Source organism: Coregonus clupeaformis, chromosome 24, assembly GCF_020615455.1.
Source record: "Coregonus clupeaformis isolate EN_2021a chromosome 24, ASM2061545v1, whole genome shotgun sequence".
Classification (NCBI taxonomy): Eukaryota; Metazoa; Chordata; class Actinopteri; order Salmoniformes; family Salmonidae; genus Coregonus; species Coregonus clupeaformis.
Genome location: NC_059215.1, coordinates 43,263,776 through 43,287,334, shown reverse-complemented (window position 1 = coordinate 43,287,334; position 23,559 = coordinate 43,263,776). Strand labels below are relative to the sequence as shown.

The 23,559-nt window shown below is 41.3% G+C and overlaps 1 protein-coding gene across 5 annotated transcripts; it reads left to right on the top strand.

Moving 5' to 3' along the window:
• The first annotated feature begins 214 nt into the window (after positions 1 to 214).
• LOC121538562 (RAF proto-oncogene serine/threonine-protein kinase-like) lies at positions 215 to 22,576 on the top strand. Of its 5 annotated transcripts, XM_041846695.1 has the most exons (20): positions 215 to 474; positions 709 to 742; positions 1,488 to 1,571; positions 7,315 to 7,541; positions 7,934 to 8,046; positions 8,358 to 8,460; positions 8,556 to 8,713; positions 9,389 to 9,481; positions 10,962 to 11,115; positions 11,582 to 11,701; positions 11,872 to 11,914; positions 12,031 to 12,140; positions 12,295 to 12,412; positions 12,624 to 12,708; positions 12,961 to 13,137; positions 13,362 to 13,408; positions 13,579 to 13,697; positions 13,915 to 14,046; positions 20,678 to 20,812; positions 20,970 to 22,576. In XM_041846695.1, exons 4-20 carry the CDS (start codon positions 7,341 to 7,343, stop codon positions 21,108 to 21,110), a joined length of 2,049 nt encoding a protein of 682 aa, XP_041702629.1. In that variant the 5' UTR covers positions 215 to 474; positions 709 to 742; positions 1,488 to 1,571; positions 7,315 to 7,340; the 3' UTR covers positions 21,111 to 22,576. The 5 variants fall into 5 exon arrangements, with proteins under 5 accessions (XP_041702629.1, XP_041702628.1, XP_045063149.1 ...); XM_041846694.2 differs by lacking the exon at positions 1,488 to 1,571; XM_045207214.1 differs by having other exon boundaries at positions 215 to 742.
• The last annotated feature ends 983 nt before the right edge of the window (positions 22,577 to 23,559 follow it).

The following is a 23,559-nucleotide window of genomic DNA, read 5'->3' as shown; positions in this document are numbered from 1 at the left end:
ATAGATAGGCTAAGTGTTGTCTCATTTGTCAGTGCCCAACCTGCATCACATATTCATAATGCAGTAATAACATTCTATTAGGCTACACCTCCACTTTTTTGACTTTGTTTTCTTTTCACCAGTTATTGGCATAAAAAGTAAATATCAAAAGTGTCAGAGTGGGTGGGCTTAAATGTGTGTCCTCATTATGGCGCAGTGAGTGTGTATGGCTGAAATTATTTTTATGGCTGCAGGGTCCTGTTTCAATCACTGGCGTCAGGCAGGCGCACGACACGAGCTCAAAGTCTTTCACCTTCTGCGTATCGCCGTAAATATTGCGAACAACAAAACTAGGCTACAACACATTTTTGAGAGTTTTAATTTGCCATCAACCTAATAGAAGCTGACGGTTCTAGTGTCCTTCACTTGTGACTTTGAGAAGGTGTCTCCTTTGGACTTGTAGGACCTAGGCTACAGTCTTTTTTTTCACGCAGCGTAAGTAATGGAAGAAAGACTAAATATATTTTTAGGGATTGGTTGAGTAACCCATCGGGTTTCCCTAGTTGGTGGACATTATTGCATACATGGGAATGGTTTGGTAGCCTACATTGATACATTGTTACTTTTTTCCGGGCTCCACATTTTGGATTAATCATAATAACACGCTACTTTTTTCTCTCTGAATGCGTTCCAAATACGATGATGTCATCGACTCCACATTTCCTCAAGTTATGGCGGAGCTGAAGTTTTCTAACTTGTCTTGGTAAGTTTGCTCTGACAGTGCCATTAATTCTGCACAAAATTGGATTGCAGCTGTCGTCTTTCTCCCGCGCCAGATCACTGCGAGTCTTTTTGGAGTCAGTAGAACAAATTGGTTTATTTATTGTGATTGGAAAATGGTGATGTGTGAAGTTTCGGTTGATGTAGAAGTTTGGATCGTACGGGAAAGGGCCCTAGATAGGCTGTTGTCATATTTTAGACAGCGTGGCATTGTTTATGCTACTTCAATCCAACAGTGTTTAGAGGAAATGTTGAGTTGACCTTACAAATTATAGGACTGAGAATTCAGTAATTTCTACCACTATTCTCCTCCACAACTATATTTACTTATTTAGCGAAATGTATATAATCTATGCCTTGCATTCTATTCTCATTCTATAACACATTAACATTTGTCATCGCTTTATTTGATTTTTTTGAGAAATGGAATGTGTAGTATAGCCAGCCAGGTTACTTTATAGAACATGTATGTTCATTAATGAAATGGCTCTGTTTATGTATGCGTAATTATTGCATTTCATACATTTTCACCCTTTAATGTAGTAAGTAGGCCTATGAACTGATAGTGTGCTAAATCTAAGTGAATTGTTTTGCAGTCGGGGTTTGTTCAAGTACGTCAGCTCTGCGCAGTGTTGCGCAAAGGAGGGAACGGGGACAAAAAGAATCTGTTAGGCATGTGTCCTTTCCCTAAACATTCCACCAATGATATATATGTATGTATTCACTAGATGACTGACAGGGGGCGCTGTTCTGAAGTCACCGTCCGCCATTATGATACTCTTCAAAACGAACAGCTTCCATAGGAATTCATGGTAATTTACAGTATCAATGTAATGTAAAAATACATGCATTTAAATATGTATTTGTTGTAGTGGGGACTGCAACATAAGAACAAAAAAAAAAAAAGCCAAAATGTTTTATATAAATGTTTTTATTGGCTTCTGTTCAATTCATACAATACTATGTTGTTTTTTTAATCTTCCAAAACCTGTAGCTGTTGAAATTAAAGCATGTAGCTCACCTTTCTACACTACAAAGCAACACAATGTCGATTACTATAATGTAAAGCTGGAGAAGTTAATGCTTGATCCCATAATAATATGTTTTCAATATCGCTGACCAATTAAAGATCAATCTGATGTAAAGTTACTTCCACCAGTAAATAGAAATTGCAATAGAGTCAAGATCAATAAATTACTGTTAGTACAATAAACCTAGGAACTCCCTTACGACAATAGATTGCAGTCAGAGTGCAGTATAACTGCAGTACACTGTAGTATAACTGCAGTTAGAGTGCAGTATAACTGCAGTATGCTGCAAATACTGCTTCCAAAATAACACCGTTTTTTTACTGCAGTAATTTTGCAGTATTACTGCTGTAGTAACCGCAGTCTGCAGATAGACATTATTGAGCCAAAAGCTTGACGCGCTGCAAGTCCCGCCTCTCCCATTTACTCATTGGTTTTTGCGAGCATACTAACCCACGTGGGTGATTGAGAGATGAACGAGGTCCACACACCAGTCCAGTTGATGGCAGTAATGCTAATGCACCTTAAAGTTGGTTTCCAACCGCCATATAAAATCCACAGAAGAAGAGCAAGAAGAAAGATGAACGAGGATAGATGAATAAAACCTAACTAGGGTTCCCCTTTTATCTGTGGATTAATTGTCGGGGTAGAGAACACACAATTTTGTATGACTCAAAATGGGTACAAATTCTAAAAAAATCCAGCTAAAAAAGACCATACCCACTGGGCACACACTGTTTGAATCAACGTTGTTTCCACATCATTTCATGAAATTACGTTGAACCAATGTGGAATAGACATTGAATTGACGTCTGTGCCCAGTTGGTATGCATTTCAGGTAAAATAACAAATCAGGACAAATTAGCTAGCAACACCAAGCTAGCTAAATGGCCATGAATGTTTCATGTGTGTTTCGACCTGTCCCCAAATTAATATAGTTGGTTCACAGTTGGTTTTGGTATTTTAACCTCCATCGTGTGTATGTTGATTTTGTTCATCCACACCAGACGCGATCATGACACACAGGTTAAAATATCCACAGATAAAAAGGGAAACCTAGTTAGTTTTTAGTTGGTTATCTTTAATTAATCTCTCATCGTTTGTCTTTCAAGCATCCACATGGGTTTGTATCTTCCTGATAGCCAATAACTTGCAGCGTGTGGAGCGTCTCAAATAGAACCAAGTTCTATTTTAGCTCTTGGCTACGCAGACGCTCATTCACACACGCGAGCGGATTGAGTGAAATGATTGAATAACATGTATTTGTACATTTATTTTGCAATGCTCGTGCATGCAACGTGGCCGGTGAGGTTTGCATTTTAGGTTTACTTTGCACTAATAGAAATTGTGGTGGTGCATTGTATAACTTGTTGCTTCTGAACTGTGCATTTAGCCTAATTGTAGCCTATCATGCATATTGAAAACAACAACTTCTTAGTGAATCCGATAAATAAACACAATCTTTGTCACAATTTGTCTTTGGCAGGCTAATACCTAATTCTCGAAGTCCTCCTGACTTCAGAGTCTGGAATGGCTCTTTTATGTTGTCGGCACAATGCGTTGATAATGAAGGAGGCTGTGCCTTTACTGGTTGGCTCTCCTTTGTGTCTTTCTCACTCAAACACCCACACGCACAGCCAAACGCAGGCCCCGAGCAATCCAAACAACGAGGTCTCAACCCCCGAGGATTTTTGTTGTTGTTGAAAGAACCAATCAAACCCGTTGCACAATTTCTGAGTGAATATTGCATTAACCTCGTAAGGATCTGACCCTTTTTGTCAATTTCTGCCTAAAATGACATACCCAAATCTAACTGCCTGTAACTCAGGACCTGAAGCAAGGATATGCATATGCTTGATACCATTTGAAAGGAAACACTTTGAAGTTTGTGGAAATGTGAAATTAATGTAGGAGAATATAAGACATTAGATTTGGTAAAAGATAATACAAACCAAAAAACATGTGTTTTGAATTTTCTTTTCTGTTTCATCATCTTTGAAATGCAAGAGAAAGGCCACAATATAATATTACAGTTTAGGCGCAGCAGTGTGTGTGCAAAGTTTCAGATTGATCCAGTGAAGCATTGCAATACTGGACTATTTTGTATGAAGTCTGCCCAAATGTGCCGAATTGGTCAATTGATACATTTTGAAGTACATAACTATAGAGAACATACAAAAATGATTTGGTAATACAAAATGTAAGTTTACACACTCCCAGGAATGTCATACATGATGGATCATTAGCTTATACACTAACTTTCACACATCTAGATGGCCGGGCGGGGTAGGTGTGGAGCCAGAGACAGCAGGGGTTCAAACTGTAGAACCCAGTTCCTACATTTGAATATAAACATTTATTTTATCAAACAAAACTATGCTACATTTTATCTCTGGGACCCTTAGGATGACAAATCAGAGCAAGTATTTGATACACTGCCGATTTTGCAGGTTTTCCTACTTACAAAGCATGTAGAGGTCTGTAATTTTTTATCATAGGTACACTTCAACTGTGAGAGACGGAATCTAAAACAAAAATCCAGAAAATCACATTGTATGATTTTTAAGTAATTAATTTGCATTTTATTGCATGACATAAGTATTTGATCACCTACCAACCAGTAAGAATTCCGGCTCTCACAGACCTGTTAGTTTTTCTTTAAGAAGCCCTCCTGTTCTCCACTCATTACCTGAATTAACTGCACCTGTTTGAACTCGTTACCTGTATAAAAGACACCTGTCCACACACTCAATCAAACAGACTCCAACCTCTCCACAATGGCCAAGACCAGAGAGCTGTGTAAGGACATCAGGGATAAAATTGTAGACCTGCACAAGGTTGGGATGGGCTACAGGACAATAGGCAAGCAGCTTGGTGAGAAGGCAACAACTGTTGGCGCAATTATTAGAAAATGGAAGAAGTTCAAGATGACGGTCAATCACCCCTCAGTCTGGGGCTCCATGCAAGATCTCACCTCGTGGGGCATCAATGATCATGAGGAAGGTGAGGGATCAGCCCAGAACTACACGGCAGGACCTGGTCAATGACCTGAAGAGAGCTGGGACCACAGTCTCAAAGAAAACCATTAGTAACACACTACGCCGTCATGGATTAAAATCCTGCAGCGCACGCAAGGTCCCCCTGCTCAAGCCAGCGCATGTCCAGGCCCGTCTGAAGTTTGCCAATGACCATCTGGATGATCCAGAGGAGGAATGGGAGAAGGTCATGTGGTCTGATGAGACAAAAATATAGCTTTTTGGTCTAAACTCCACTCGCCGTGTTTGGAGGAAGAAGAAGGATGAGTACAACCCCAAGAACACCATCCCAACCGTGAAGCATGGAGGTGGAAACATCATTCTTTGGGGATGCTTTTCTGCAAAGGGGACAGGACGACTGCACCGTATTGAGGGGAGGATGGATGGGGCCATGTATCGCGAGATCTTGACCAACAACCTCCTTGCCTCAGTAAGAGCATTGAAGATGGGTCGTGGCTGGGTCTTCCAGCATGACAACGACCCGAAACACACAGCCAGGGCAACTAAGGAGTGGCTCCGTAAGAAGCATCTCAAGGTCCTGGAGTGGCCTAGCCAGTCTCCAGACCTGAACCCAATAGAAAATCTTTGGAGGGAGCTGAAAGTCTGTATTGCCCAGTGACAGCCCCGAAACCTGAAGGATCTGGAGAAGGTATGGAGGAGTGGGCCAAAATCCCTGCTGCAGTGTGTGCAAACCTGGTCAAGACCTACAGGAAACGTATGATCTCTGTAATTGCAAACAAAGGTTTCTGTACCAAATATTAAGTTCTGCTTTTCTGATGTATCAAATACTTATGTCATGCAATAAAATGCTAATTAATTACTTAAAAATCATACAATGTGATTTTCTGGATTTTTGTTTTAGATTCCGTCTCTCACAGTTGAAGTGTACCTATGATAAAAATTACAGACCTCTACATGCTTTGTAAGTAGGAAAACCTGCAAAATCGGCAGTGCATCAAATACTTGTTCTCCCCACTGTATGTACATTATTTACCTTCAGAGGTGGACAATAGTCAACCTGATTATTTTGAACACAACTCCAACTGGGGCATGGTGGTCTTACCGCCTATGGTCGTGTACCTGTTGAGTAGGCCCCTGGTTTGGTTTTGTGACCTGTGAACCTTGTGGGGTTAAAGTTTACAACAGTAGTCAATCATCTCTGTCATGTTAACTGTTCTCTGTGTAAGATGTATCTCTTGTGTCCACACCCCACACCACCAGAGAGAGGCTGAGTATTTACATTTGTTGTGTTTATGTGTGCTGCTGCATTTGTATTGAAAACAAGAGCGAAGCAGGTGCATATTTGTAGTAAAATGGGCCAAAGGGCTTGCTGGTACAATTTGATGAGATCTATCAACTAGAAAGTGCTAGAAAGTATTTTTCAGATATTTATTAATTTAAATGAGGACACAACATTTCAAGAGTTTCTTTCCAAAATGCTAAATATCCATTTTCAGAAATGTTGGTAAATTAGCTTCTATTGTTTAAAGAACTTATGAAAGAGATTGGTATGTTTTTTCACTATCTAATCATGGCATGGGATTGTTCAATGACATACATGTATTAGTTTGAAATCTATCACTTGATGGTTTCATTTCAGAGAGACAAATAATCATGTTTTTTTGCAAAACGTTATATATCCGCCGCACTCTCAGAGAAATAAGTAGTACTCCTAGGTTTTACACAGTCAAATGTAACAACTAACTATTTTCTTTTTAAAGAACTGTACAAATGATACATTTGTGACATCAATATTTTAATTTGTATGAATCAGTACAGTAGTATGAGATCTGTATGTAAAACATTTACATTTGACATTTTAGTCATTTAGCACATGCTCCTATCCAGAGCGACTTACAGTTAGTGCATTCATCTTAAGATAGCTAGGTGAGACAACCACATATCACAGTCAAATATACAATATACAAACATTCCATTCCAGCTAAACAATGGATATATAGCATTTAGCCAAATAAATATCATTTTAATACACACCTAAAATAAAGCAATTAAAAATCTGAGAACAGTAATATTTTACACACACATGAAGGTACCCAAGTACGTTCATTTCTTGTGAAAAAAACACAAATGTGTAAAATTGGTGGATAAAGCATTTTGGAAATAAACTCGTCATTTTTGCTTTGATTTTGAATCTTTGCAGGTGCTTTGTTTCGTGTGTGTTGATATGTAACGGATGTGCTGGTGAACCACGCTTGTGTGATGAGTAACCTTGCCTGAGTCCTTAATATTAGCATTTGCTACCTGAGCTGATTATCGTCAGGAGACTCAATTTCAAAGTATTCGAACCCATTCGGTCATAAATATATTGTTGATTTTGTCACAAAATAATTTTCAAACCCAACATGCAACCTCACACAACTTTACTTGCTCTTAACAGAGTCATCCAGTGTCATGTGTAGAAACCTTGCCTAGTTCACAGTCTACTGACATGGCTGACCTCTAGTGTGACCTGATATTCTCTGTGTCCCCAGAGCGCTGAGAGCACTAGTGTTTGCTGATGGAGCACCTCCAGGGAGCGTGGAAGACCCTGAGCAACGGCTTTGGAATGAAGGACTCTGTGTTCGACGGCCCCTGTCTCTCCCCCACCATGGTTCAGGGCTTTCCCTACCAGCGCCGCGCCTCAGACGACAGCAAGATCCCCGACTCTAAGACCAGCAGCACCATCCGAGTCTACCTCCCCAACCAGCAGCGCACCGTGGTGAGTCTAATGGAATAGTAATATTAATGTTGCAACTAACAGTACATTTCATTTGAAGAGCCTTTCAAAACACCCAAAGACACTGTACACATGGACACATAAGGAAAACAGTAGTTCAGAGGACAGTGAGTGAGTGGGGTTATGGAAACAACAACACATTGTTGCACTGCTGTTGTTTTGAGTGCTTAATTACCTGAATCATCTAAGTCTGTTGGTGGAAAATTGCTGCCTAGATTGATTGTCACCATCATACACAGACCAAAGGGTATACCATTATCCCAAATCATCCCATTATCCCAAAAGGTAATATATTATGCACATGTTTGTGTTTTAACTAGTCACAGTATGTGTTGTTGTTGTTGTTGTTAAGTGTGTCCGTTGTGGTCCCCCAGGTGAACGTGAGGCCAGGTATGACCCTGCACAGCTGCCTGATCAAAGCGCTGAAGGTGCGGGGTCTGCAGCCGGAGTGCTGTGCTGTCTTCAGACTGCACCCAGGACAGAGGAGGTACGCACTAGGCACTGGAGGGGGAGATCAGAGGGGTGTCACAGGGTCAGATATTATTTCACCCATCTAATATTTAAAGCTAGGATTGGGAGTGGGGCAAGCTGATCCTAGATCTGTGGTTAGGGGCAACTTCTACCTTGTTTAATTTTTTCAACGATGTGGTTAAACTTTGCTGCAAAAAGCTTTCAACAGCTATTCCACCTTTCAGGTAGATGTGTTGAATGACCTTTTCTTGTGAAGGTTAGTTGTCTAGGTCTGTACTCTCCAGTAGATGTTACCTTACAAAATGTGTCATGTCCCTTTTCTAACAGTAAAAAGTCACGTATGGATTGGAATACCGACTCTACCTCACTAATTGGGGAAGAACTGCTGGTGGAAGTTTTAGATCACGTCCCCTTGACGACGCACAACTTTGTAAGTAGCCCATAAATCATTTTACACCATTCACCCAGGCAGTTAGCATTGACTGGAAAATAAATAAATATTGAATTCTCCTCTTTAACTTTCAGGTTCGGAAAACATTTCTTAAGTTAGCCTTCTGCGATATATGCCAGAAGTTCCTTTTGAATGGTTTCCGTTGCCAAACATGCGGCTACAAATTCCATGAGCATTGCAGCACCAAAGTGCCCACGATGTGTGTGGATTGGAGCAACATCAGACAGCTCCTGTAAGTCTCCTCTCCTCTACTGTGCAGAGCAAAACAAAATGTCTGCCAACACCTAACTGTTTGTATTGAATAGCAAGAACACTTACAAAACAATATGAATGTTAAGTACAACTATATAGCAATCAGTGAATAAATAATGTTATGAATAGGGGATAAATAAGATAAATTAATGTACTGCTCTCACAGTCTGCATTATTCATAGATATTCTGAACAAATAGATAGAAATGACGAGTTCTACAAATGAAATATCCAATTGCTGTGAACGGTGTTGTCAGGTTAAGGTAACCTCTGTTTATATTGTTCCTGTAGTAGACTAGTTCATAGGGACACAGTTTAGCATACATGCACTGAAAATATATAATTGTTTTGCATGCAGGTTTTAGAACTCCATATTTCATCAGTAAGCATTTGTAGATGGCTATCACTGATAATGAAGAGATACATGTCATTTTATCTGGCAACCTTCCATGGTGCTTTCTTTATCCTGAAGTATTTTAAACAGATCTATCTGTCTGTCTCTGTCTCTGTCTCTGTCTTTTTCTTTCTTGTTCTCTCTCTCTCGCTCTCTCTCGCTCTCTCTCTCTCTCTCTCTCTCTCTCTCTCTCTCTCTCTCTCTCTCTCTCTCTCTCTCTCTCTCTCTCTCTCTCTCTCTCTCTCTCTCTCTCTCTCTCTAGGTTGTTCCCTACATCAGGTGAAAGTGGGGGTCCATCTCTTCCTCCTCTTACATCTCGACGAATGAGAGAATCACTATCCCGATTCCCTAGCAGGTACGGCCACTCCTCCTGCTCCTGACCTCTGACCTAACACCTCTGACCCCTGAATGATATTGGTCCCATGGGCCACTTTCACCATAGTACTGTGAGCAAGGCTATCTCCAGGCAGCAACACAGCATCAGCAATCAGACAACTACAGAAGTTGAGTAAAAGTCTTCCAATTGACTTACTATTTAACATAGACTAAGGGTTGCGTGCGGTAGTAATTGATTTAACTACAGTACGGTAAGGTGAGGTAAGTACTTTGGCTCTTGGAGGTAATGGTGGCCAAATGCTAAGGGTTCTTTGATTGCCATGCTTGACTGGCCCTCAGCTGATGCAGCTGTAAGTTGTAAAGCACTTTAACTTGGGCCTCAAACTGAATTAAAGCCTGTTTTTGATTACGTCTCCAGCTTTATGAAGCTTTCCCTGTCCAGGGGGCTGATGTAAGCAGAGGTGTGAAAAAAGCCTGTGGTTCCAGAAGCATTTATAACAGTTTAAAGCACTCAGATCGCCAAATTAGCTCATACACATTATCAAGTTGTTCCTTGCAGAACAATCTAAAATGCTCTTTCGAAACAAATTCCTGTTTTGGCCAAAAGGGGGATTTGTTCTCATAGAGTGCTTTACACGGTTAGAAGTGTGGTGTAATTAAGCAATAAGGCCCAATGGCGTGTGGTATATGGCCAATATACCACGGCTAAGGGCTGTTCGTTAGCGTCAGCCCTTAGCCGTGGTATATTGGCAATATACCACAAACCCCAGAGTTGCCTTGTTGCTATTATCAACTGGTTACCAACGTAATTAAAGCAGTAAAAATAAATGTTTTGTCATACCTGTGGTATACAGTCTGATATACCACGGCTGTCAGCCAATCAACATTCAGGGCTTGAACCACCCAGTTTATAATACAGTATAAGCGCTGTTGTGGTACATCACTCACATGGAGTGCCACTTTCACTAGCAACCGACAATACAGTACAAGAGACTGTCCAGCAGCAGTGTACCAGGGTTTATGACGCAACATGTCAGAAATGAAACTGACAAACTGCCGTCCACCACAACCCTGTGAGACTAATTTGAAGAAGTTTCTGAATTATATTATGTGCGAAGTTTTCCCTAACAAGAACTGATGGTGTATGTAGAATGTGTAAGCATTAACAGAGCACCTCAATGGTATCTATCTGAGGACTATCTAAGACTTACAGAAACAACAATAGTAATAATTCAATCATGGTAATACTATTTGATCTTTGATAATCCAAACAATTGTCATGAGAAAACCATGACACTATTATACCCTGCGATAGACTATTGTCCTGTCCAGGGGGCCCTGTGATAGACTAGCGTCCTGTCCAGGGGGTGTACTTAACTACATCAAGCTGCCTCACAATACTGAAACAGCAGATGCTTATATGAGCCGTACCGGCTCGCACAAGCCAAGGCGGTGTCCCAACACCTAAGCCTGATGTTGCCCCTGTGTTCATCCCCCAGCTCTCTGCACCGCTACTCCACCCCTCACGCCTTCAACTACACGGCCCCCTACCCACCCACAGGGGGCACTCTGTCCCAGAGGCAGCGCTCCACCTCCACGCCCAACGTCCACATGGTCAGCACCACCCTGCCCGTCGACAGCAGCATGATCGAGGTAACAACACACCACATGGGCCCCCAGGGGACTCCTGGAGGTCCAGGCAGCCCTTCTGAAAATAACCTCCCTGCCCGATCTGGCCCTTCTTACATGCCAGGAATCCCAACCAGCCTCCTCTGCCCCACTTCTGTCTACCGTCCTTCCCCCTTACGTTTTCTATTAAGTAATCCATCTTGCATGATTACAATTTACTTTCCATGATTTTCTTGATTGTGTTCTATTCTCTTTGTTCGATATCACTTTTTATATCCTGCACTTACTGTATTCCTTTCTGATTCGTTTTTTATGTTTCCATACCCGGGTGTATTTGGAAAAATTATAACTTGAATGCTGTATCTAATATGCCCACAAAATTGAACACCCGGGTAGCACTCTATCTCTCCTCCCTTACCTTCCTTTACTCTGTCTCCCTTTCCTTCCCTGTCCTCACTGTCCCACTGTGTCGTGCCATGATTGGGAGTAGCTAGATTGCCTGAATGCCTCCCCTAGCTCCTGGTGCAGGCGCTTCTGGCTGAAGAGGAGAGTAGGTATTGTTCGCTTCTCCAACTCTTTTCTTGAGGCGACGTCAGAGAGCCCAGCCAAGGTTAGGAGGCAGAGTGTCTGAGTGTTGTGTGATAAACAACATGGCATGCCTTTCAACAGACTAGTATACACATGTTTTTACAGTTTCTGAATTATCAAACTGTTGAATGACTAGTGTTCATTTGATATTTGTAAAAATGTGACAGAATATTTTCTCTTTTGTTTTTGTAGGAGGCAATGCGTAATCATGAAGCAATGCGTAATCATGACTCAGGTAAGATTTTCGAAAGTTTCTGCTAAGCTAAAGGAAACATGTATAACATCCCACAACAACATTTTTCTGTCATAACCTGGTGTGCCGAATACTGTTGGTCCATCTTCCCTCCCTAGACGGGAGTTCCCCCAGCCAGAGTCCCACAAGCTGGTCTCAGTCTAAAACCCCAGCGCCAGACAGACGAGAAAGGGCTCCGTCATTCAACGCTCAGGAGAAACACAAAATAGTAAGTTAGACAGCCCCTGTAGCCTGTACAGTGACTGTGAGTTAATAGCATCTTAATAGTACTTTTAATTCCTAGGAATATCTGCATACGTGTATTGAATGTAAGATCTACTGTATATAGAGAATGTGGCCTTATATTGACTATCCTCCTCCAGCGTCCGAGGGACAAGCGGGACTCTAGTTACTACTGGGAGATCGAGGCAAGTGAAGTGGTGCTGCACTCCTGTATCGGCTCAGGCTCCTTCGGAACGGTATTCAAAGGGAAATGGCACGGTGAGCATGCTTCTGGATAAACACAATTATTTTAACACTTGGTTTGTTGGAAGCTGTTTCTTCTAACCACCCCACGAGTTTAACACTTGTGCTGAGTCTAGTCTACTTGGCAATTATCTTCACCTCTTCTCTGTTGTGTAGTTTGTTGAGAGAAGATGGCCACACAGCAGCTAAGGAAGTTTCCTTACCACATGTTGTTTGTCTGTTGTAGGTGACGTAGCGGTGAAGATCCTAAAGGTGATTGACCCCACACCGGAACAGTTCCAGGCCTTCAGAAACGAGGTGGCTGTGCTTAGGTAAGAGAGGGTGAGAGTAGTGAAGAGGACTATGGTGATACCCATATTGTATTCAGGGTATTTACTTTAGAGACAGCAATAAGTTGACCCTATAATGTGTTTATTGTTGATAGCATCATGCAGCGTTATCTCTCCCTCTCCCTCTCCCTCTCTCTTCCTCTCCTCTCTCTCTCTCTCTCTCTCTCTCTCTCTCTCTCTCTCTCTCTCTCTCTCTCTCTCTCTCTCTCTCTCTCTCGCTCTCTCTGGCCACAGGAAAACGCGACACGTCAACATCCTGTTGTTCATGGGCTACATGACGAAGGACAACCTGGCCATCGTGACCCAGTGGTGTGAGGGCAGCAGCCTCTACAAACACCTCCACGTCCAGGAGACCAACTTACAGATGTTCCAGCTCATAGACATCGCCAGGCAGACAGCTCAGGGCATGGAGTGAGTCCATACAGCAGGGACAAGCTTAGGTGTAGAATGGTGCTACTGCTAGCTGTATAAGGATGCTAGTTTTACAAGGATGCTAACTTTAAATCAACGCTATAGAAGGGTGATAGCTTTAGAAGGATGCTAGATTGAGAAGGATGCGATTTTCTTCTCTTTTATATTTTTTACATGCAACTGAAATGTCCTAAAATACAATTTTCACTGTATTTCTCTTTCAGCTATTTGCATGCCAAAAACATCATCCACAGGGACATGAAATCAAACAGTATCCTTTTCTTCATACTTTTTCACGCTCTGTCACTCTGTTGTGACAAAACTGAATAAAAAATGGTGTCGGCTTGAAATTAGACAGATTATGTATGAGCGCAGATATTTAGTTTTTTCCACAGACTCAGCAGTCTCTGCCACAGCTCTGCCTTCTTGACAGCAGTACAGATATCTTCCTACACGAGGGCCTGACGGTGAAGATTGGAGACTTTGGTCTGGCCACGGTCAAAGCCAGGTGGAGTGGATCTCACCAGGTGGAGCAACCCTCAGGGTCCATACTGTGGATGGTCAGTAACAGGACATAGAAAAGTTCATTGTGCATTTATTGTGTGTTTGACTCGACTGTTGAAAATGACACAAAATGAAACTGAGAAGTTACCACCCATCAGACCCATATGAGAAGTTGATTCATTATGGGTTTCAGATTTACTCATTATGGTTCCCGGAATTGTAAATGATATCAATTTAATCATGTTTGTCTGTTTTTCCATCCTCTGTTCTCAGGCTCCCGAGGTTATCCGGATGCAGGACAATATGCCCTATAGTTTCCAGTCTGACGTGTACTCTTACGGTGTTGTTCTCTATGAGCTGATGACGGGAGAGCTGCCATACTCACAGATAGCCAACAGAGACCAGGTAAACGCAGCCTGCCACACAGCCATCTCTAAAACCATGGTACTTTGACCTGTCCTGCCATGTTTGAGTTTAAAATAATCAAATATAACTAGGATTGTAGGATCCAGTTTCAGCCACGTGGTCTGTATTTCCCTGGCCTGGGTTCCAGTGTGTGTGTGTCAGCCAGAGGGTTAGAGGGGCTCTATGTCACTGGCTGGCTGACTGTTTGTTGTAGCACTGTAGCTCTTTCTATCTAGTACCTCGCTCTCTCTTTCCTCTCTCGTCTCTCTTTCTCCTATCTCTGTCTCTGTCTCTCTCTCTCTCTCTCTCTCTCTCTCTCTCTCTCTCTCTCTCTCTCGTCTCTCTCTCTCTCTCTCTCTCTCTCTCTCTCTCTCTCTCTCTCTCTCTCTCTCTCTCTCTCTCTCTCTCTCTCTCTCTCTCTCTCTCTCTCTCTCTCTCTCTCTCTCTCTCTCTCTCTCTCTCTCTTTCTCTCGCTCTCTCAAATTCCAATAGCTTTATTGGGAAGCTACATATTGTGTAAATATTGCCAAGGCGTCAATGTATACAATATACACTGAGTGTACAAAACATTAGGAACACCTTCCTAATATTGAGTTGCACCCCCTTTTGCCCTCAGAACAGACTCAATTCGTCAGGGCATGAACTCTACAAGGTGTCGAAAGTGTTCCACAGGAAAGGTGGCCCATGTTGACTCCAATGCTTCCCACAGTTGTGTCAAGCGATCTTCCGAGTGGCGCAGTGGTCTAAGGCACTGCATCACAGTGCTAGCTGTGCCACTAGAGATCCTGGTTCGAATCCAGGCTCTGTCGTAGCCGGCCGCGACCGGGAGACCCATGGGGCGGCACACAAGTCATCCAGGGTAGGGGAGGGAATAGCTGGCAGGGATGTAGCTCAGTTGGTAGAGCATGGTGTTTGCAATGCCAGGGTTGTGCGTTCGATTCCCACGGGGGGGGCAGTATGAAAAAAAGTATGGATAATAAATGTATGGACTCACTAACTGTAAGTTGCTCTGGATAAGAGTGTCTGCTAAATGACTAAAATGTAAGTTGGCTGGATGTCCTTTGGGTGGTGGATCATTCTTGATATATAAGGGAGACTGTTGAGCGTGAAAAACCTAGCAGCATTGCAGTTCTTGACACACTCAAACTATATTTAACCCTAGTGCCTGGCACTAGGGTTAAATATTTTCCCGGTATTTTACAAATATTCCATCCTGAGAATAAATCACTTTTCTCTGGTAACTCAGTGTTTGCCGCCAAAGCTTTGATTAGAGTTTTGATCAGCATGAAAATTCAAACCTGATGCTACCTGAGCCTAATGAGCTATATATTAAATACATTAACGATATTTAATGAGCCCAAGCCCACAAAAACCCAAATTAATGTGCCATTATCCAATACATATATGATATAGGCTACTGCACAGAAAAACAGAAAAGCCCATAGATGTAGCTAGCTATATGCTCTCTTGGGTAAATAAATTAAACTAGCTCCAGTAGGCTAATCTTATTGAGTATGAACTGTATTACTGTACAGTAGTGTATTATACTGTATTATATGGACTGGAATTACGCACATTGTTCAAACCATAATAAAGCAGAAGAGAACATGCGATTCTGGTGCAGCACATGCAGCCTACAAAGTTACAAGTACAGTTGAAGTCGGAAGTTTACATACACCTTAGCCAAATACATTTAAACTCTGTTTTTCACAATTTCTGACATTTAATCCTAGTAAAAATTCCCTGCCTTAGGTCAGTTAGGATCACCATTTTATTTTAAGAATGTGAAATCTCAGAATAATAGTAGAGAGAATGATTTATTTCAGCTTTTATTTCTTTCATCACATTCCCAGTGGGTCAGAAGTTTACGTACACTCAATTAGTATTTGGTAGCGTTGCCTTTAAATTGTTTAACTTGGGTCAAACATTTTGGGTAGCCTTCCACAAGCTTCCCACAATAAGTTGGGTGCATTTTGGCCCATTCCTCCTGACAGAGCTGGTGTAACTGAGTCAGGTTTGTAGGCCTCCTTGCTCGAGCACACTTCTTCAGTTCTGCCCACAACTTTTCTATAGGATTGAGGTCAGGGCTTTGTGATGGCTACTCCAATACCTTGACTTTGTTGTCCTTAAGCCATTTTGCCACAACTTTGGAAGTATGCTTGGGGTCATTGTCCATTTGGAAGACCTATTTGCGACCAAGCTTTAACTTCCTGACTGATGTCTTGAGATGTTGCTTCAATATATCCACATAATTTTCCTTCGTCATGATGCCATCTATTTTGTGAAGTGCACCAGTCCCTCCTGCAGCAAAGCACCCCCACAGCATGATGCTGCCACCCCCGTGCTTCACGGTTGGGATGGTGTTCTTCGGCTTGCTAGATACCCCCTTTTCCTCCAAACATAACGATGGTCATTATGGCCAAACAGTTCTATTTTTGTTTAATCAGACCAGAGGAAATTTCTCCAAAAAGTATGATCTTTGTCCCCATGTGCAGTTGCAAACCGTAGTCTGGCTTTTTTATGGCGGTTTTGGAGCAGTGGCTTCTTCCTTGCTGAGCGGCCTTTCAGGTTATGTCGATATAGGACTCGTTTTACTGTGGATATAGATACTTTTGTACCTGTTTCCTCCATTATCTTCACAAGGTCCTTTGCTGATGTTCTGGGATTGATTTGCACTTTTCACACCAAAGTACGTTCATCTCTAGGAGACAGAACGCGTCTCCTTCCTGAGCGGTATGACGGCTGCGTGGTCCCATGGTGTTTATACTTCTGTACTATTGTTTGTACAGATGAACGTGGTACCTTCAGGCGTTTGGAAATTGCTCCCAAGGATGAACCAGACTTGTGGAGGTCTACAATTTATTTTCTGAGGTCTTAGCAGATTTCTTTTGATTTTCCCATGATGTCAAGCAAAGAGGCACTGAGTTTGAAGGTAGGCCTTGAAATACATCCACAGGTACACCTCCAATTGACTCAAATGATGTCAGTTAGCCTATCAGAATCTTCTAAAGCCATGACATAATTTTCTGGAATTTTCCAAGCTGTTTAAAGGCTCAGTCAACTTAGTGTATGTAAACTTCTGACCCACTGGAACTGTGATACAGTGAATTATAAGTTAAATAATCTGTCTGTAAACAATTGTTGGAAAAATTGCTTGTGTCATGCACAAAGTAGATGTCCTAACCGACTTGCCCAAACTATAGTTTGTTAACAAGAAATGTCGGAGTGGTTGAAAAACAAGTTTTAATGACTCCAACCTAAGTGTATGTAAACTTCCGACTTCAACTGTATATGCTAGCGAATTTGATTGGGCCTATTTGTATAATTAGTAGGCTGACGCATATATACCTTTCATAATATTTCCCCTAATGTTATTAGCCTACCTCCTCTTTTTCTCTCTATTGTTGCTTCATTCCTTCCTCGCTTTTAACACTTAAATGAAATACGTTTCGTTGTCCTTATCTTCATCATTCTAATGACATCCTTGATTAGTATAGAACTAGAATTAGATGCAGAAGGCTTTAACTTCTCTTTATGAAGATTCTGAATAAAACACTGCTATAGCCTACCGCCATCATGCATTCGCTCTTTTTTCAAACTACCCATGAGTTCTATTGGCTGCTGTATTTAACAATTAGCAAAAAAGAGCTTGCATCCCTCTTTGAATAGTCTATTGGTATAAGAAATGCTAAAATGATAATGTCCAGCAATCTATTCTAGTCTAGCATGGGACTCCAAGAGCTAAGGAGCGTTTTTTAAGGAAAGGCCAGTGGAGCACAGGTTAAAGCTAATTATGCATAAGCCATCATTAATTAGCTAAATATAAGGCTAATACTGCATTGAATGTGTTACCTGAAAGAGGTAGGCTAGGACATCTACATATAGGGTTAAATATAAATCTAGAACAGGATTATCTATTTTGGATGCAATTTGAATGGAGTTGATGGAGAGACAGAAAGACTGTGTGAGAGTGCTCGCGCGTGTGCTGATTTAAAGCAACAATGTTCGAGTGATAGGTTGTTTTAAAACTCTGCAGCTGCAATAAAAAATAAATAGATATCTTTACAATTTAAAAACAAGGTGACACCCAAAAGCCAGATGGAGATGGGTAAATTAGATGCACATTCGGTCTTTATATTAATGTAGCATAGGCTATGCTGCAGCAAATGTAGGCCTACCTGTAACAAGAAAAAAAGTTACCATGATGAGATGATAGGTCTACATGCATTGTGAACTGCGCTCCATGCTGAGATGGGCTGTCTGTCCCCACACTGATAGTTGATTCATCATGCAGAGGCTGTGGAGAAGCCCGATTTAGACATTGCATATAATTTAACTGTTCCATTTCACGTTGTTGTGGAAATTCTACACAGAGACACTCAAAGTCAATTGTTTATTATCAGAGCACTGGTTCCAACCAACTCAGTACACATGTTGATCAGGAGCTCTTTCGGGGCAGTCCCGTTAGTTCTCTTATATACAGACAAGTTGTATTTGCATGATTTAGCTTATTCATCATTCTTAATTAATTCATCATTAACGTTTGCTTCATTCATGTGACGGATCAACACTGGGTCATGCATGTGACAGACCAATACCTCACAAGGCTTTTTCTCTCTAAGCTGAGACCTTGAAACTGAGATATCTTTCGTTCTCAAAATAAGGGTCTGGGCGTACTGCCAAATTGCAGATACTGATAGTGAGGATTTGTTCAATCAGTCACTTGCATGAACACAGAAATTGGTTATAAGAAAAGCACATAGAATAGAACACAGAAATTGGTTAATAGAAAAGCACAAACATAAAACTTTCCATCACAACGTCATGCTGTTCATATAAATAATTTATTATAATTTACCGGTTTCTCGCAGTTATTTATCCCGGGAAAAGGGAGCGCCTTTCAACCCTACCTGGCACCTACGACCATACCCTGTTCAAAGGCACTTCATCTTTTGTCCTGCCTGTTCACCCTCTGAATGGCACACATACACAATCCATGTCTCAATTGTCTCAAGGCTTAAAAATCCTTCTTTAACCTGTCTCCTCCCCTACACTGATTGAAGTGGATTTAACAAGTGACATCAATAAGGGATCATAGCTTTCACCTGGATTCACCTGATCAGTCTATGTCATGGAAAGAGTGTTTTGTACACTCATTGTACACGTTGTAATGAAAAATATATAAAATAATAAATAATAATCAAATCAAATTGTCATAATAATAAAATAATAGAAATAACAATATAATGACAACAGTGGATAGTAATATAAAAATAGGATAAATAATGTGGACAATAATAGACGAAACATGAAAAATAACAAGCTACTATTAATACTACTAAAATGAATGCTACCACAACTGTTATTTAGACTAATACCACAACTATCCCTACAATACCATAACCACTACTAGATATCATTACTACCACCAATATTTCTACCTACTAACACTATTACTACTATTATCATCACCACTATATTAGTGCTAGGACTACTATCATCATTACTACTACTACTACTACTACTACTACTACTACTACTACTACTACTACTACTACCATTAAACTACTACCATCATCATTACTACTACTACTACCACCACTACTACCATTAAACTACTACCATCATCATTACTACTACTACTACCACCACTACTACCATTAAACTACTACCATCATCATCATTACTACTACTACCACCATTAAGCTACCACCATTAAACTACTACCATCATCATTACTACTACTACCACCACTACTACCATTCAACTACTACCATTAAACTACTACCATCATCATTACTACTACTACCACCATCACTACCACCATTAAACTACTACCATTACCATTACCCCTACTACCCTTACCACTACCATTTGGATCACGGCAATAATAACAACAATAATAGCAATAACAATAATAATATCAAGTGTTCCTGCTTATTGATACAGATTTAGTTACTCAGTCTATGGCAGGCAAATACATATTTGGCTGCAAGAGGAGCCATTGCTCCTTCACTCATGAGTATTTTAAAATGTTCCTCTGGGTTTAATAATGCTATATATTTTTTTATAAATTGAGAATGACTCTTGCTGAATAATATTTTTTGCAATGGAGGAGGAAGTGCATCTCTGTCTCTACTTCCCTTTTGTGCAGTGACCACATACACTCTCTCTCTCTCTCTCTCTCTCTCTCTCTCTCTCTCTCTCTCTCTCGCTCTCTGAAGTGCATCTCTGTCTCTACTTCCCCTGTCGTGCAGTGACCACATAAAAGCTCTCTGAAGTGCATCTCTGTCTCTACTTCCCCTGTCGTGCAGTGACCACATAAAAGCTCTCTCTCTATCTCTCTCTCTCTCTCTCTCTCTCTCTCTCTCTCTCTCTCTCTCTCTCTCTCGCTCTCTCCATACTCAAGTTGTGTCAGGATTGGCTCACATTATCTTAGGACTCACCTGTCCTCAGTGTAGTATTGTCACAACCAGTGGTGCAGACAGACTTATATGGAGCTGTTTCAATATCACCTGGTCATAAGATCACCACATTATTGTCACAGCAGGTATTCCAGTATTAGGGACTCACTGTGACCTCCACAGAAAACAATAACACAGTGACCGTTCATCTCTGTCTCCCCTGTCAGATCATCTTCATGGTGGGCCGGGGGTACCTTTCTCCAGACCTCAGTAAGCTTTATAAGAGCTGCCCCAAAGCCATGAAGAGGCTGGTGGCTGACTGCATCAAGAAAATCAAAGACGAGAGGCCTCTGTTCCCCCAGGTACACCTGAGTTTTCTCTTTACATTATCTCTCCATCTTTATTTAGAACATTTCTAAAATGGCTGAAGTGGGTTGATGGCACTGTACCAAATGCCTCCACGTTTGCTAGGAGTGCTTCCAATCTCCCCCTCTTTCTCTCCCTCTCCCTCTCTTCCAGATCCTGTCGTCCATCGAGCTGCTCCAGCACTCCCTGCCTAAGATCAACCGCAGTACCTCAGAACCCTCCCTGCACAGAGCCTCCCACACCGAGGACATCAATGTCTTCACATCAACCTATAGCAGGCTGCCTGTGTTCTAGAACTGCAGTACCCAACCTGCCCCTCCTACCTGCTCCTGTTACAAAACATACACACGTGTGCATGAGTGTGCATACACACACATGCAGACACATACGCAGACACACACATGCAGACACACACACACACACACAGATTGAATATCTAAGGCGTAGAGGAAGAGGACTGACTGGGGGGAAAGGTGACAGTGAATGGGATCAATATAGGATTTCAGTCACTGATTGAGTTGTGTCAGTGAAGGTTTTGGTGTGGAGAGCAGAGCAGAGAAAAACTACCCATTGGGTTGGAGAAGATGATTGACAGTGAAGGAAATTATTGCCCATTTATAGGGTTAATCAGAGGCCTAATTTTCCCCATGGCTAATATGGGTGCAATGGACAGATTGGCAATGCAGTTAGTGAAATATGTGAAAGAAAGCACACCTACCTGGGGACAGTGAGGCAGCACCCTCTGTAGGTCGGGAACAACCGGATGCACCCGGTTTTCAGGGGAAATGGAAAGAGAGCCTGTGACACGACTTCCACTTCCACTTTGTTTGCTGGGCAGGTGGCCTAATGGTTAGAGCGTTGGGCCAGTAACCAAAAGGTTGCCAGTTTGAATCCCAGATCCGACAAGGCGACAATTCTGTGTGTGCAATTGATGATAAATGTAATGTAATGCTTTTGGACATTAACAAGGCGACACTCCATCTTAACTCCTCCTCCAGATTTACTGGATTGGTTCAACAGTGCATAAAATAACCTCCCCCGTCAGTGTTTTTCTCTCGTCAGGACCAGAAAGAAAGAAATGCTGCTCAGGTGTTTCTTTTACGCCTGCTACTTTAGGTTAGTGAGGCAGAGACTTTGAAGGAAACGCATGAGAGAGAGCAATATGTAGCTCTCTCTCTGCGCTGTGAAGCACACCTTTCTGTCTGACTGACAGGGACTGACTGCCTTGGTTTATTATGAAGAAGAGCTTCTCTAAGCTGACCTCCCTGAAGAGGAGATGAAGCCTAGACGAAGACCCTGCACAACCTCACCTCCTAGGGTGATTCTTATCAAAAACAAACAGTGTGATGCAATCGTTGGTTTCGCAGGGGTATTTGATTGTACATTGTCTTAAATCAGATAGAGATATTAAATGATTATCAGTCTTCATCTTCATGCTTTTATTCTTTTTTTATTCAGGAAAAATGATAGCCTGTTTTTTATGTGCACATTTTAACTAAAGCTAGGGTCCATGTGATTGGTTCATGGCTTTGCTGAGAGTTCTGATCAGTATTTACCCACACATTTTAATCAGCCTTCTCTTTGGGTAAACCATCACAAGCTGGATATTAGGCAGTTGTCTTTAATATGTAAAAAAATATTTGAAATCTAATTTGCATTTTGTCTGCCATGTCTCTTTTAGGAGGTTAAGCATTTTATTGTAAACGTGGTGAGAATGTTGTTTATTCCAGGTTCTTTTAATAAAATTAAGTTAAACTAAATTGCACAAGTGTTCAAAACCTTCCGTTCTTTGTTGCTACTGACTGGTAAAAGTTGCTGACTAGTTGGGCCTCAGATGGTTAGCTGACACTGATTTTGTCTGCTCTCAAGTGCTTGTTTTAATCTTAATGGTCCCAGACATATACAAAATGTTGAGACACTGATCTCCACCATTAGACTACATGCTGCCTGTCTCTGTGCACTGCCTCTCAGTAGGATCCCATACATGTGCAAGACTTTGTGGCTGGGTGCAATGTTTGCTGTTGCAGTAGCAGTGTGGTGCAATCACACCGTGGATCCAGTTCAGACACGCCACTAGGGGATTCCACCATTGGGCAATGGCACTAGGTGCTTCACAGCTATTGGCAAGCCCACTGGAAAAACAGCCTATCAGAGAGAGGAGAAAGACACACTTGGTGGAGAGATGGGACTAACTGATAACCCATCTCAACAAAACTATTGGGTAACACTTTAGTTGAAGCTTCTTCTTATGTGCTAAATTGCCCTATAAACATGCACACACCTATGCAGTCATAGACTATTATGCTCTTGTGTTCTATAATGATGTTTTTATCCAGCCTGGCCTCAGAGTCAGCCCAGCCTGCATCTCTGGTGGTTATCAGACCTAACAAGGGGATTGCTATGGAAACGATTTTAGTAACAGCAGAAATAGTATTTGAAAAAAAAATTTTGAATTGTATCTGGATATTGAATTTAAATACAATATTTTTTTGTTGTTGTAATGCACACATTGAATCATTGAATTCATAAATTGTACTTGTATTTCATGATTTGAAACTGAATTGAATGAATATTGCAATTTATTGAAAATTCTATTTAAATATTTATACATTCAGTTTCAATATGGTAAATATTGCATTCATTGTCTGTGCATCAAGTTTACAAACTATAATTTCAAGTTGATCAAACTTTTATATATTCAACTTCTCAGATGCATTCAGATTCAGTTGTCTATTGTTTTTGT